The 15615-nt window shown below is 37.8% G+C and overlaps 1 protein-coding gene across 1 annotated transcript; it reads left to right on the top strand.

Moving 5' to 3' along the window:
• Positions 1-1127: 1127 nt before the first annotated feature.
• Positions 1128-14248, top strand: lcp1 (lymphocyte cytosolic protein 1 (L-plastin)). Its single transcript, XM_022667272.2, has 16 exons — positions 1128-1258; positions 4205-4288; positions 4996-5159; positions 5945-6068; positions 6606-6738; positions 6956-7037; positions 7922-8087; positions 8271-8413; positions 8872-8967; positions 9858-10053; positions 10228-10306; positions 10976-11090; positions 12221-12354; positions 12448-12568; positions 12694-12818; positions 13738-14248. The coding sequence occupies exons 2-16, from the start codon at positions 4231-4233 to the stop codon at positions 13868-13870; spliced, it is 1869 nt and encodes a 622-aa protein (XP_022522993.2). The 5' UTR covers positions 1128-1258; positions 4205-4230; the 3' UTR covers positions 13871-14248.
• Positions 14249-15615: the final 1367 nt, after the last annotated feature.

The raw sequence follows: 15615 nt of genomic DNA on the forward strand, positions 1-15615 counted from the left end.
ACAGTACAGGCCAAAAGTTTGGACACAGCTTCTCTTTTTCAGTGCGTTTTCTTTATTTATTTTCATGACTATTTACATTGTAGATTCTCACTGAAGCATCAAAACTATGAATGAACACACGTGGAGTTTTATGTACTTAATAAAAAATGAGCTGAACCTCCACCGTCACCGGACCTGAACCCAATCCAGATGGTTTGGGGTGAGCTGGAGCACAGAGTGAAGAAGACAAAGGAGCAACAAGTGCTAATAAACACCTCTGGGAACTCCTTCCTTCCTTCAAGACTGTTGGAAAACTTTTCATTTCAGGTGGCCACCTCTTGAAGCTCATTGAGAGAATGTGTGTGCAAGAGTGTGCAAAGCAGTAATCAGAGCAAAGGGGGGCTATTTTGAAGAAACTAGAATATAAAACATGTTTTTTTTTAGTTATTTCACCTTTTTTTCGTTAAGTACATAAAACTCCACATGTGTTCATTCATAGTTTTGATGCTTCAGTGAGAATCTACAATGTAAATAGTCATGAAAATAAAGAAAACGCATTGAATAAGAGAAGGCGTGTCCAAACTTTTGGCCTGTACTGTATGTAGCCTAGTATGAAGATGATCTAAGGCTTTTTAAGAGAACTTGAGCAAAATGACCTCATTATCACATGATGACCAGTAGCCACAACTGGTGACTGGATTTGGTGTATCTTTGTCTTGCCATGGATGGTCACCACCACAGAGTTAGATAAGGTATTATAGTGTTTCATGTTAAAGCTCAAAAAATAGAAATGTGGTTTTACAGAAGCTCCTACGCTTCTGAAAACAGAGAGATTTATAATAGGCCAGATGAACTGAGGTAATGCCAGATAGGTGGGTACCTCAGAATAACCACTACCACCGTCTAAAGTCAGAAGACCAGAAAACCGTGAGATTTAGTCATCAATTTGTCGTTTATACTGTGACGTAATCTCAGTCTGTGTTTAGACACATCAGAATCTACTCAAGACCTCAACTTTGGTCAAGAATATGAGCTCTTCTGAAAGCGTCACCTTGTTTGCTACGAGTATCTGACTAGCAGATTGCCTTATAAAGCCATCAAGATCTACGTTCCTGTTTCAGCTTTGGTGCACTGGTTGTCACTTCCTTCCTCTCTCATTTGAATACCCTTGCCGCTGTCAGTGCAAGTCCTGCACACTCCCTGACTAGAGCAGAGAGCAGGGCATCCACACCGAGAGAAAGAGAGAGAGAGAGAAAACCTTTACGAGAGTCTTCCACAGGTAGGTGATCATCTCAACGTCTGTCTGTCTGTCTGTCAGTCAGGTGAGGATTCTGGAGGTGAGGTTGGGCGTTGGGTGGTTTGGGGTGGATTGATGATATTTGGCGAGTTGAGGGCCTTTGGTGAATCATATTCGTCTAAAATCGATCCTGGTGAAGTATTGTGAACATGTATAGGTCTAAGTTTCTGTCAATTTTCTGCAAATAACCTTTATATGAAAAAAAGTTTGATGCAAAGATGTGGAGTTGAAGGTTCCCATTGATGCTCTTGACCTTCTGGTTTGGTTTAATCTCACACTCGTCCTGCTGTTTCAGGACAACCTCAAATGCACAACTAGCCTTCTCCTTCTCCTGTCCACACCACAGTCCAAAGGCTTGTAGACCATTCGAACAAAACGCCTCCGCTCTGTGGGCTATAGTGAGCCATGTTGAGCAGAAGTAAAGCTTTGCTGTGCAGTAGATATGGAACAGGAAGTTGCGGTTAAGCCCTGCAGCAGCAACAGCAGCAGAGGCTCTCGCTTTTGCTGTGTTTCTCTTGACAGTAACTGTGCACTGAGCTAGCAGTCTTTTCCTCTGAGCTGGTTGCTAAACGAGTGCTATGTCCTTTGGTAGAACAGATCTCTCTTAGTTCAGATGTTTCTTAGAATCTTGTATTCCAGTTGATTTAGTCCACTAGCTTCATTAATACAATCCCTGAATAAACTGAATGAATCTTAATAGTTGCAGCAATGTGACGGTGCTGAACTATCACCTATATGAAGCTGCTCTTGGCTTCCGCCCCTTTAGCTTTTCCATTTTCGGTGCATGAAGAAAGCTGCAGAAGCTCGAGCACGAGGCAGGCGGAACTGCTCTGGAGGTGGGCGTCAGCAGTCATACCGAAATGACTAAATGCCTGAAAGACTGAAGCATTTCAAGCCCAGGAAACGAGAACCGAGGCCGTGAAGTAACATTAAACTAAGGCTATACAGGCCTTGTTGCGAATGAGGAAGAGGACATCAGTTGGGAGAAAACATTCGGCCAATGTAAAATCACAGTTTAATCGAGATTATGCAAATGTATTTTATTAGTTTAACACTTGAGAAGAACCACAAACACTCGTGTGGCTTTATAATGGGTGAAATTTGCATGCAGGACTAAAAGAGCGCATGAAATTTCAGACGTGCTTTTACTGAGGCCTTCACTGAGCTAGCTTAAGAGGTACTTCATACACTGCTGTTTACTGATTTCGTGTTTGGTTTGGTGGTTTATTTGGAAAAAAGCCATTTGACTGCTTATCATTAATATGCAATAGGCATTAATGCTTTTACACATTTAAAACAATCCTTAAAACAATCTGCTTTCACTTAAAGAGCCCAGTTTTAAAGGTCTTTTTAAAGTGAGGAGATTCCCACTTCAACCAATATAGAGAATATGTGTCAGAATATGACTGTGTCCTAGTATTAAGGTTTAGTAATATTTAATATATGAAATATTAACCATGTTTTGCATTCAGCATTTGGTGATATTAGGACAGTATATGAAAGGGATAGTCATCCAAAACTAATTGTTGGGCATTTATTTATCAATATTATGAAAGTAACTAAGAGTACTGAAGCTTTAGTGGACTTAAATGCAATCAAATCCTTTTCACAGCAATATTATTTCTTAACATAGTGTAAAGCCTTTCTAGACAAGTTTTTATAAGTTGTTATTTCAAGAAAGCAAGGAAATCTCCCAGATTATACCTTTAATTACAGAGAAAATGCTAAAGGAACACATGTCCACAAACAGCTTTAGTGGCAGAAAACCAGTTTTTAGAATCCAGTAACAGACTTTGACCAGTTCTTATGGTCTACAGAGACACTCATCAGTCGGAACAGGAAGGTCTCTGAGGGGGCGTTGAGGTAGCGGGTTGGGGATGATGTGGTTTTTCAGAGAGTTTCAGTTACAGAGAAATTCCCCCTCAACCTTTCACCAGCAGAAAACACCCCTCTCTAAGTTTATAAAACCTTAATGATGAATCGAGCAGTTAAAATGGTCCGAAGCTCTGTTCTATTTTACTGTTCTATTCTGTTCTTCTGTTCTTGTATGAAGGGCAGAATTACACAAACATGAGGTTTAGTTAAAGACTGAGGAGAAACTGAGGTTTCTCAACAGGACAGAGTGTGCAATGTTTCTCTTTAAATGAGAGAAGAGAGGGCTTTCAGTTCTGCTTTGCTTCTGTGTGAAAGGTTTGGTTTTTTCCTTAAAAGGAGAAAGGGCATATAGCTTCTCATAATAATAATGAATAATAATGCTGTTAGCATGCAGGCTAACTATGCTAATTGGTAAACATCACTCTTTGACTGGGGGAAAGTGTGAAAGTCCTGGAAACAATGAGTTAAAACTTCTGCTAAAACAGAAGAGTTAGCTTAGCTTGTGGCAAGGATGAAGCATTATTATTATTATTATTATTATTATTATTATTATTATTATTATATCATTATTAGAATTATTATTATTATATGTCACCTCTATAATAGCCTGTAATTCAGATGATCTGGAGACAAATGAGGAGATTTTCAAACAAACTATTCATAGACGGGTTCAAGCCCCATAGAGAATAATGGCACGCATTCCTAATAATTGAACTGTGTAAACACTATTCTCTAAATGAGACTAAATTACCTAAATTAGGAGAAAAGTCCTAAAAACTCTAGTAAATTGAATGCAAGAAGAAGTGACTCATTTTTCTCATTTTGTGAGTTTACATAATCTATCGTTTTATACTAAGCTGTGGTTAATTGTTTATTTTTCCATTTTACAAATGATCAGCACTTACAGTTGACTGGGGCAGCTTTAGCAATGCAGAAATATCAAGGTGGCATTTTCTGGCAACAATAAAAACTATATACTATATATATGGGTCAGAAATAAACCATTATCAATGTTATTTGTCTAAACCCTGCATGTCTGTAATACTGTTACAGGTCATTTTTACTACATAAAAGCCAAGATGGCCAACATTTCTCACGATGAGATGGAGGAATTGAGGGAGGCCTTCAGCAAAGTTGGTAAGTACCTAAAAATCAAACTTCCAAAAAAAAAAAAAAAAAAGACTTATTAAGAAAAAGATTGCAAACCTACACCATCTACTGGTTGTATGTTGAGTTTAATACAGTGGGTTAAATATTTTTATTTAATATACAGCTCTGGAAAAAAATTAAGGGAGCACTTCAGTTTCTAAAGTAAGAATATTCTCATTTAGAGCATTTATTCGCAGAAAATGAGAAATGACTGAAATAACAAAAAAGATGCAGAGCTTTCAGACCTCAAAAAATGCAAAGAAAACAAGTTCATATTCATAAAGTTTTAAGAGTTCAGAAATAATCAATATTTGGTGAAATAACTCTGGTTGGTTTTTAATCACAGTTTTAATTTCATGCATCTTTGCATCATGTTCTCCTCCACCAGTCTTACACACTGCTTTTGGATAACTTTATGCTGCTTTACTCCTGGTGTAAAAATTCAAGCAGTTCAGTTTGGTGGTTTGATGGTTTGTGATCATCCATCTTCCTCTTGATTATATTACAGAGGTTTTTAATTTGGTAAAATCAAAGAAACTCATCTGTATATCTACATATATCCAGCACATATTTATATAGTTATATATTTCTATAGTTGGAGTATATAATTTACAATATTAACACAGTTTTATAAGCAGTCATGTGAAATCACGGTTATGGTAATGTAAGCGCTGTTTATCTTGTGTTTTCCTCAGATGTGGACTCTAACGGTTATATCAGCACAGATGAGCTGAATGAGTTGTTTAGGGTGGCGAATCTTCCTCTGCCGGGGTACCGGATCCGAGAAATCATCCAGGAGCTCAGTGCAACCATGGACCAGAACCAGGACGGGAAGATCACCTTTGATGAATTCGCAAAGGTCAGTTAAAGGTGACTCAGAAACTCTGGTCTGAGTTTTAATAAGAGGATATTTATGGGCGTGTCTTACCTAATAAATAATAATACCTAATAAAATTCTTCATCAGTCTCGTTATAGAGCTTTATAAATGTAGAAATTCTGGTTACAGATTGATAATATAATGTTATATCATAATTACAGAATTAACAAATAAGGGAATCTTTATAAATGTGTTGTTATGCTTTGTAATTGCTAATAAACAATTAGTTAATAACATTTGATATAAATTTTAAACAATTTCCTTTGAGAAATTAGCTTGCTATATGTAATCTTGCTTTCTATTTTGAAAAAATGCCTTTTAAAACAACTTAAATGCAGCACAGCTAAATACTTTAATTCAGCACTGAGCTTTCAATACATCAGCAATCCTTTGACTTGTGCTTCCCTTTTGATTTAGATACAAATACCTTTATCACTTTTAGTGTGCACTGGATCAAGGCATTAAGTGTGCATTTCTTGCATTTCAGACACAGCTTTTATACAGCTCAGGGTGACAGACTGCACGCTAAAAATTGTTTTTCTAAAACTGTAAAATGATAATTATAGCTGCACAGTGATGCTGCATCAACAGCAGTTCAATAAAAGACAGTGGCTTACTGAACATGCTAACCTTCATCCTGCTGATGAGCTCATAAGAATGGGAATTTAGTGATGGGTTCTCAAAATTCAAAAGAAATTTAGGCAAAATTAGCTTTTATATTATTAATTTTAGTATTTTTCTGCTCACTTTCTCTCTCTGGTTTCAGGTGTTTCATGGTCTGAAGAGCTCCGAAGTGGCGAAGACTTTCCGAAAGGCCATCAATAAGAAGGAGGGAATCTGTGCGGTGGCAGGAACTTCAGAGCAGTCTGGAACACAGCACTCTTACTCAGGTATAATAAATACAGTATATATTCATAAATTAATAAAATAATATTCACACAAGAAAAAAAACTCTAATAAAATAGTAAGATTGATTGAATTCATTAATGTTGACATTGTGTTTGGCTAATGCTAATTAAGCTACTTAAAACAACAATCATCTTAATTCTGTCTATATTCAGCTAAACATACTAAGGCAACTCTTTGTTAAGAATATTAGACAGTATATATTTCCATTAAAAATTTATAGCCTTCTTTATCAGGAATATATTAAGTATCTCAAGTAATCAGCATCTTGCATATATCCTTAAGTTTATGTAGTGAGTTTATCTAGTCCTATATTTAGATTAAACACCAGTAATAAAATAATTTAGTATACAATATTCCTGTGTTTAAGTAAATGTTTCCAGTCATTGTGGGGACATGAATTTCCTCACAATGCTGTTGTATAGGACAGTGTATATCCTCTTACGCTGCTGATGTCTAATGTGCTCTCTCTTAATGTGTGTGTGTGTGTGTGTGTGTGTAATGTGTGTGTGTGTGTGTAGAGGAGGAGAAGGTGGCGTTTGTGAACTGGATTAATAAAGCTCTGGAGAAAGATCCGGACTGTAAACACGTCCTGCCCATGGACCCCAGCTCAAACGATCTGTTCACTGCTGTAGGAGACGGCATCGTACTCTGGTACACACACACACACACACACACACACACACTACACACACACACCCCAACAGTATCACAATTTATTGCACAATTGTCACTTACAGTAATAATCACTATAATAAAGAAGCCACACAATTAGACTGTTTATTATATGTTTATTATATGTTCAACATAAACATGTGGATAGTTGGTTCCATAATGATGCAATTTTATTTTATTTTTATGTTTTTTGCAGTAAAATGATCAACTTGTCCGTCCCAGACACCATCGATGAGAGAACCATCAACAAGAAGAAGCTCACCCCGTTCACCATCCAGGTAACCAAACCCAGCCAGGCGGTACATCATACAGCATATTAAATATTGCCCATTTATTAATGGTAGAGAGTTAAGAGATTGTTCACTGTTCAACACACTACCATTAACACCATTAACACCATTAACACCATTAACACCATTAACACCATTAACACCATTAACACCATATTAATCAAAATCACTGCTGTGCTGAAATTAGACCCAATAATCTCTAGACAGCAGTGATATATCTGAAGGATGTAAAGAACAAAGTAGTTCTCTAACTGCGTGGCTATACAGAAATAATAATGTAATAATACACAGCTCTGTACAAAATAAGAGATTAATTAAAAATGATGATTTTCTTTGATTTTACCAAATTAAAAACCTCTGGAATATAATCAAGAGGAAGATGGATGATCACAAACCATCAAACCACCAAACTGAACTGCTTGAATTTTTGCACCAGGAGTAAAGCAGCATAAAGTTATCCAAAAGCAGTGTGTAAGACTGGTGGAGGAGAACATGATGCCAAGATGCATGAAAAAAACTGTGATTAAAAACCAACCAGGATTATTCCACCAAATATTGATTATTTCTGAACTCTTAAAACTTTATGAATATGAACTTGTTTTCTTTGCATTATTTGAGGTCTGAAAGTTCTGCATCTTTTTAGTTATTTCAGCCATTTCTCATTTTCTGTAAATAAATGCTCTAAATGACTATGAATATTTCTATTTGTAATTTGGGAGAAATGTTGTCTGTAGTTTATAGAATAAAACAACAATGTTCATTTTACTCAAATTTATAAATAGAATATAAATCAGAGAAACTTAACAATATAGTTTTCGCTGTAGAATCAGAACACACCTCTCCATTTTTTCACTGTTTTGTGTGTATTTTAGGAAAATCTGAATTTGGCTCTGAACTCATCCTCGGCTATCGGCTGCCACGTGGTGAATATCGGTGCAGAGGACCTGAAGGAGGGCAGGCAGCACTTGGTTCTCGGTTTGCTGTGGCAGATCATTAAAATTGGGCTGCTGGCCGACATTGAGATCAGCAGAAATGAAGGTAGAGTGCGCTGATACAGTTATTTATTACAAATAGGTACACTGATTTTCATTTATTAGGCTTTTTTTTGCCTACATTTGATTGATGTTTCGATATTTGTGATTAATTCAACTGGATTCCTAATTAAATTATTTAAGAATTAAAACCGTGTGTGTGTGTGTGTGTGTGTGTGTGTGTGTGTAGCTCTGATTGCGTTGCTGAGGGATGGTGAGAGTCTGGAGGATCTGATGAAGCTCTCTCCTGAGGAGCTGCTCCTGCGCTGGGCGAATTATCACCTGGAACAGGCCGGCTGCTCCAAGATCAACAACTTCAGCTCTGATATAAAGGTACAAACACTATAAAGCATCTAATGATGTAAAAATCACACATTCACCCCCTTTTACCCCAAAATATGATGGTGAGAGCAAAGACGTATTTGAAGTACTGCATGAAAGTAATAGTGTAATAGTAAGTTCTGTAAGTTAGATAATAGATAAATAATGGAGCAGCAACATCTTCCACTTTGAATTTAGTCTGCACTCTTTTGTCTGTAATTTTTCTATGAATATTCAGTTTTTAATATCAATGAATGTTTCTTCAATCCATTAAACCCTGTTGGAAGACTTTTCCCAATCACAACTAGCTTTATGTCTTTATTAACATCACTATAATGTTCCCTAGAATAGAACCCTGTGGGACTCAAGCACAAAATAGACTAAACTGAACTAAATCACCAAATTTAAAGAGCCTTCTCTTATACTGTAGATGAGCTGATGAGGATCTGTGTTCTGCCTGTTTTTTTCAGGACTCTAAGGCCTACTACAATATCCTGAACCAGGTGGCGCCTAAAGGAGACGACGAGGGAATCCCACCCATCATCATCGACATGACCGGCCTGAGGGTGAGTCTGTTATACTCATTCACTCTTTTACTCCTTCACTCCTTCACAAGAGTCTGAAAACCTGATCACAACCATAAAATATTACAATTATTACATGCTTTACGTATTCATTTCATTTTACTTTGATTAACCCCTTAAAATACCTCATCCCTTATACAGGCTACAGGTCTAGGTGTCACAAATCCCTTTTTCTGCAGTAAAATAAGTTATTTACAAAAATATTTGAGGGTTTGGAATCTCTGCCTGTTTTTTTTTCTACTCCACTTAATAATTCCAGATCAGTAACAGGAATCAACCCAAATTCTGCAGGTTTTAAATAAAGACGTAAAAACTAGACAAACTTAACAAAACTAAAGGTTTGGAGGAGATGAACAGTTTGATTCGTATTCAGGAAAATATTGATTTTAAAATGAAGTCCTGGAAAGAGACATGATTTTATGCATTATATTTAGACATTAGCAGATTTACTTAAATAGTTTTTTAGATTTTCTATTACAGTATAGATTTTCTAATACCTTTTCTCATTGCATCATGACGCCCCTGAGTCGGACGTGTTTGCTCTGAAACTTGTTTCTTACTGCGCACATGACACTAAACTCTTTAAATCTATTTCAAATACAACTATGAATTTCAGTAACGTTCCTTATCAAACATTAAAGCTTTTTATGTAAGAACTCCTCAGGATTTAGTGGTGTAATATCAGGCAGACAATTGACAAACATCCTGGCTTATTAAGAGGTTAAATAAATAAACTCATCATTAATCTCTGTTATTGTTTAGAGATTAATATGATTGAAATGTTACAGTATTGTCCAGTATTGCTGAGGCATTATAATCCCGTGTTTATAATAATTGTATGAATGTTTTGTGTGGTTCTTCTCGTCCTGCAGGAGAAGGAGGATCTGAAGAGAGCGGAGTGCATGCTGGATCAGGCCGATCGCCTCGGCTGCAGGCAGTTCGTTATGCCCCCTGACGTGGTCCGCGGAAACCCCAAGCTCAACCTCGCCTTCGTGGCCAATCTCTTCAACAAATACCCGGCCCTGAAGAAACCAGAGAACCAGGACATCGACTGGAGCTCCATCGAGGGTGAGGCTTCAGTAACAGACATAGTTAAAATGTGAAATTTACAACATTTACACATTTCTACTCTTGTAAAATAAAAGTGCATTTAGGTATATTTTTAAAGTATCTTTAAAATGGAAAAGTACATACTTTTATCATTAAAATAATACATACTTAACCTCTACATTTCCTCACCAGGTGAGACCAGAGAGGAGCGCACCTTCCGTAACTGGATGAACTCTCTGGGTGTGAACCCTCGTGTAAATCACCTCTATGGGTAAGTGCTCTCTCTTTCAGGGGTGGATCTAGAAAAATGTGTTTGGGGTGGCAACTTACAGCAGAAGTACATATACTGCATATATAATATATATGGCCACGGGCTACCGTTTACAAACTCATACAGAAAAACTTAAAAATAGTAACGCAGAGTTACTTAAATAAATAACTTTAATCTGATTACTGGATTGGAAATATTAACGTGTTAGATTTCTCATAACTGGAAAAATGGACAGATTAGAGTAACACTAAGTACTAAGTAACTGACATCACTGGACATAGCAAACCATTCATTTATTATATTTAGCAAATTAATATTTTTATAAGCTCAAAATCAGCATAGCAATTATACCAGCACCATGCTTTTATTATAATTTATTTTGTTATAATTTATTGCACTCTGGCATCGGAGATTTTCTCTTGTAAATGACAAATTGGCCATAATAACCTTTAACTTTTAATTCTGTGGTGGAAGCAGGGGTTCTGCAGAGTTTAGTGAACAGTCTGCTCAAACACTCCTGATTCAGCAGAAGATAATTATCACACTAGAAGATCTGCAGAAAAATACTGAAAACTGTACAGAACTAACAAACCCTGATTTATCTCATTCAGTCAGTGGTTTAAGTGAGGAATAATGAAAAGCTCGTTTCTGTGTGATTCTGTGTTTCAGGGATCTGGCTGATGCTCTGATCATCTTCCAGCTGTATGAGAAGATCAAGGTTCCTGTAGACTGGGACAAAGTCAACAAGCCCCCCTATCCCAAACTGGGCAGTAATATGAAGAAGGTGAGATCATGACCACAGATTCACACTTTACACTTTACTCAGTCTGATCACACACTGAAGACCATATTATAAATGTAAACCTCTACGGCATGAATTACATTTTTTTGGGGGAGAAAGATTATTTCAGAGTAAGAGAAATAGACAGAGAGAGAGAGAAAGAGAGTGAAACAGGGAGAGAGAGTAATATATATAGATAGATAGATAGATAGATAGATAGATAGATAGATAGATGGACGGACGGACGGACGGACGGACGGACGGACGGACGGACGGACGGACGGACGGACGGACGGACAGACAGATAGATAGATAGATGGATAGATAGATAGATAGATGGATAGATAGATAGATAGATAGATAGACAGACAGACAGACAGACAGACAGACAGATAGATAGATAGATAGATAGATAGATAGATAGATGGATAGATAGATAGATAGATAGACAGACAGACAGACAGACAGACAGACAGATAGATAGATGGATAGATAGATAGATGGATAGATAGATAGATAGACGGACGGACGGACGGACGGACGGACGGACGGACGGACGGACAGACAGACAGACAGACAGACAGACAGATAGATAGATAGATGGATAGATAGATAGATAGACAGACAGACAGACAGATAGACAGATAGATATAGATAGATAGATAGATAGATAGATAGATAGATAGATAGATAGATAGATAGATAGATAGATAGATAGATAGATAGATGGATGAGACAGTGGATGAGAGTCTTCAGCACAGAGATGCTGTTTCAGCAGATGGCTTGATAGTTAGCTTGCTGGATTAGCGCTCAAGCTAACTAGCCTGAAATCAGTGCCGATAACCAGTGCAAAAAAGGCAAACAGTCTCAAATACTCTTACACAAACATATTTGTGAAGAGATAAGAGGAAAAGTTTATGGAATCAAACAAGTGTACTAGGAGCTCACAAAATGCAAACATGTTGGCAGATCTGAATTGATTTTTGCTGATCGTTTGGTGAATCGATTCAGAATCATCCATGTCTGAATCGAGATGCATTTAAGAACCCTTAATCTAAATATTTTTCTAATACACTGTATAAATCCACGTAAACACATGTAAGCTCAGTGTGCTCCTGCTCTTCTCCCGGCAGCTGGAGAACTGTAACTACGCGGTGGAGCTGGGAAAGAAGGAGGCCAAGTTCTCTCTGGTTGGAATCGCTGGGCAGGACCTGAACGAGGGGAACCGTACTCTCACCCTCGCCCTGCTCTGGCAGCTCATGAGGAGGTACCAGAACTACAGGAACTTCAATTAGCAATCAAATCACAGATACCAAACTGTACAACCAATAAAAAATCTTCTTTCTGTTCTGTTCCTCAGGTACACTCTGAACATCCTGGAGGACCTCGGGGACGGGCAGAAGGTCAACGATGACACCATCGTGGGCTGGGTGAACGACACACTGAAACAAGCTGACAAAAAAACCATCTCAGGCTTCAAGGTACGAGATACAGATCATCATTTCTGTCTTCTTCCAAGTGTTCTTTTAATTTAGCAAAGGAAGCTAAAGTTTTGCTGATCAGTAAAGTGAGATGCAGTTTTAATTCCGGTTCTGTGGTTCTACAGGATGGATCCATTAGCAGCAGCATGCCGGTTCTGGACCTTATTGATGCCATCCAGCCCGGATCAATCCGCTACGATCTGATTAAAGCAGAAGATCTTTCAGACGAAGAGAAACTCAACAACGCCAAGTACGTTCCCATAACCAGCCTTTACAGTGTCCCAGAAAGACACATCACAAAAACATTTACAAAGCAAACAAAAAGAAGATGCTGCATTTCAGAAACGCTGCATTAAAGGTAAAGTAAATACATTTGCCACACTGGAAATGCTCCTGGCCACTAGAGGGCGCCACTTAGCTGTTGACATTGTACCAAAAACCAAAAATTTTACAAAACCTGCGCCAGAAGCTAGCTTTGCCGTGCTGCCTGTGCCTAGACAGGGAGACAGGTGAGCATAGGACAGAAGTTTGTTCACGGCAGAATTCTAGCCAATGGTTAGCGTTTTGGTGTGGGCTGTGGAGGTTTTTCAGTAGCAAATAGCTACTAGATAGTTAAACTAGAATCACGCCTGTAAACAAACTTCTGTCCTACGCTCACCTGTCTCCCTGTCTGGGCACAGGCAGCACAGCAAAGCTAGCTTCTGGCCAGGTTTTTGGTACAACGCCAACAGCTAAACGGCGCCCTCTAGTGGTCGGGAGCATTTCCGGTGTGGGAAATGTATTTACTTTCCCTTTAATGCTGTGTTTTCTTAATGTAGTTGCGTTGTCTTCTTTTTGTTTGCTTTGTAAGTGTTATTGTGACTTTGTGCAGCGGTTGGTCAGACTCTACCATCATCAATTCTGCTGCAAGATCTTGGTGACAAATTAATAAATTAATGCAACACTGGATTAAAATAAATCTTGTGACGCTGCAGAAGCTTATAGAAACAAAGCCACAGCGAATTCATCAAAACAATAAAAAATAAAGGCGGTCCAACCAAATATTAGAGTGTGTCCCCTTTTTTTGGGCCAGGCGGTGTATTTTAATCCAGATATTAATCTCATGAATTATTAAAGAAGGTGTATGATCACTTTTGTAAACCCATGGTTGTGTTTTTGTGTGGCTGCAGGTACGCGATCTCCATGGCGAGGAAGATCGGCGCTCGGGTTTACGCTCTGCCGGAGGATCTGGTGGAGGTTAAACCCAAGATGGTGATGACGGTGTTCGCCTGCCTGATGGCTCGAGGCCTGAAGAGAGTTTAGAGCCGAGGAGCTTCTGCTGCTGCCACCAGAGAAGATCCCGTTCAGAATCTGCTGCCGAGTTTTATTCTCTCATTTCTACACGTTCTTCACGTCCATCAGAAACCAGACGGGTCTGGAAATCGCAGGCCTGCAGCGGACAGTGTTCTATCCTTCATTATATTTTCCTTTTCCTCTGAATACTGTGATCTCTATCAGTAGCTTTGTTCAGTGCTAACATGAGCTTAGAGGGAAAACAGAGCAGAAAGTAGAGGTTTTAAAATGAAGAAGCTGAAAAAAGGATGCAATACATTATTAATACAGAGATTAGACATGTATGTTTCTCTGATTTACATAAAGTCAATAAGAAAATAAATAAAACACAATAGTTTTCTACTAAAACCTGTGTCTGACTGCCTGAATGCAACGTTGCGTGTGTGTAGATTAGTTCAGATTTGAACAAGGAGGGTAAAGATTTTGTTAAACATAAATAGTAAAATAGTTTTAAATGAATGAAAACTACAATTATACATCTACAGATGTTGGTTTTGGTGAAAATCTAAAAGTTTTATAGAGCTAATGTGTCTTATAAAAGCTGTGTCCGTGTGTCAGCACAGCAGTAAATTAATCTTAGGCTGTGTTCACATTACCAAGCTAAAGTGACTCAAATCTGATTTTTTGCTCAATGTGGCTCAGATCTGATTTTTTCATGGCAGTGTGAACATACCAAATCCATTTTTCTTTTCAGATTAGATTTTAGACACTTTGATATGTGGTCCTAAATCGGATACGTATCCGATCCACAGACATGCGACATGAATGTAAACGGTCTAATCTGAATTCATGCGTCTTTTTTCTTTTACGCATTAGCGCTACGTGATTCTCTCTCGTACCCACACTGCATCTCTTGCTGCAAAAACAGCAAAAGCAAACCGCCTGTCCTTTTTTCACCTCCTGGAGCTGAGCATGAACTTCAGAGCAGCTGTTTACTCTCCACTCCAGCAAAAGATGCTCCACATATGAGCTGCTAACTCATCCATTTCCCTTTATAAAGCTACGAGTCTCTCCTCTCTCTAATATGAGGGGTTTTGTTGTTGGTGAAGAAGGAGGTGTTTATACAGGTACAGTTGTGGTCAAAAGTTTACATACACTTGTAAAAAAACATAATGTTATGGCTGTCTTGAGTTTTCAATAAGTTCTACAACTCTTATTTTTCTGTGATACACTCTAAGAAATATAAGTACAGATTTGTACTTAAAAGAGTACAAAGCTTGTCGCTGGGGCTGTACCTTATATTGAGGCACAAAAAAGTACCTTTCAGTGAAAGTCCTTTTTTGTACCCATGGTTTTTGTGGCAGTAAAGATCATAAAGATTATAAACGTTATCATCAACTAAATATGGCTCAAAAACTTGATGATACAAAATTGTCTGGCTTTCAAATAAAAAATGTGCAATTTAAATATATATTGTTCATTAGTACAGTGATACAGAATACTGAATGTACCCTTTGGCTGGTTAAATGGTACAAATTTGTACTTATTGCTGTTAGAAATGACTTTGTACTTCAGAGGGAACAAATCTGACCCCGTAAAGACCAATATTGTACCTTTGAGAGTACAATTATAAAGAATGTACCTTCGAGTACAAAAAAGTACTCATATCGTACCTCTGTTTTTTAGAGTGTAGAGTGATCGGAACACATACATGTTTGTCACAAAAAACAGTCATAAAATTTGGTTCTTTCATAAATTTATTATGGGTCTGCTGA

This window comes from Astyanax mexicanus, chromosome 11 (genome assembly GCF_023375975.1).
Source record: "Astyanax mexicanus isolate ESR-SI-001 chromosome 11, AstMex3_surface, whole genome shotgun sequence".
NCBI classification, from domain to species: Eukaryota; Metazoa; Chordata; class Actinopteri; order Characiformes; family Acestrorhamphidae; genus Astyanax; species Astyanax mexicanus.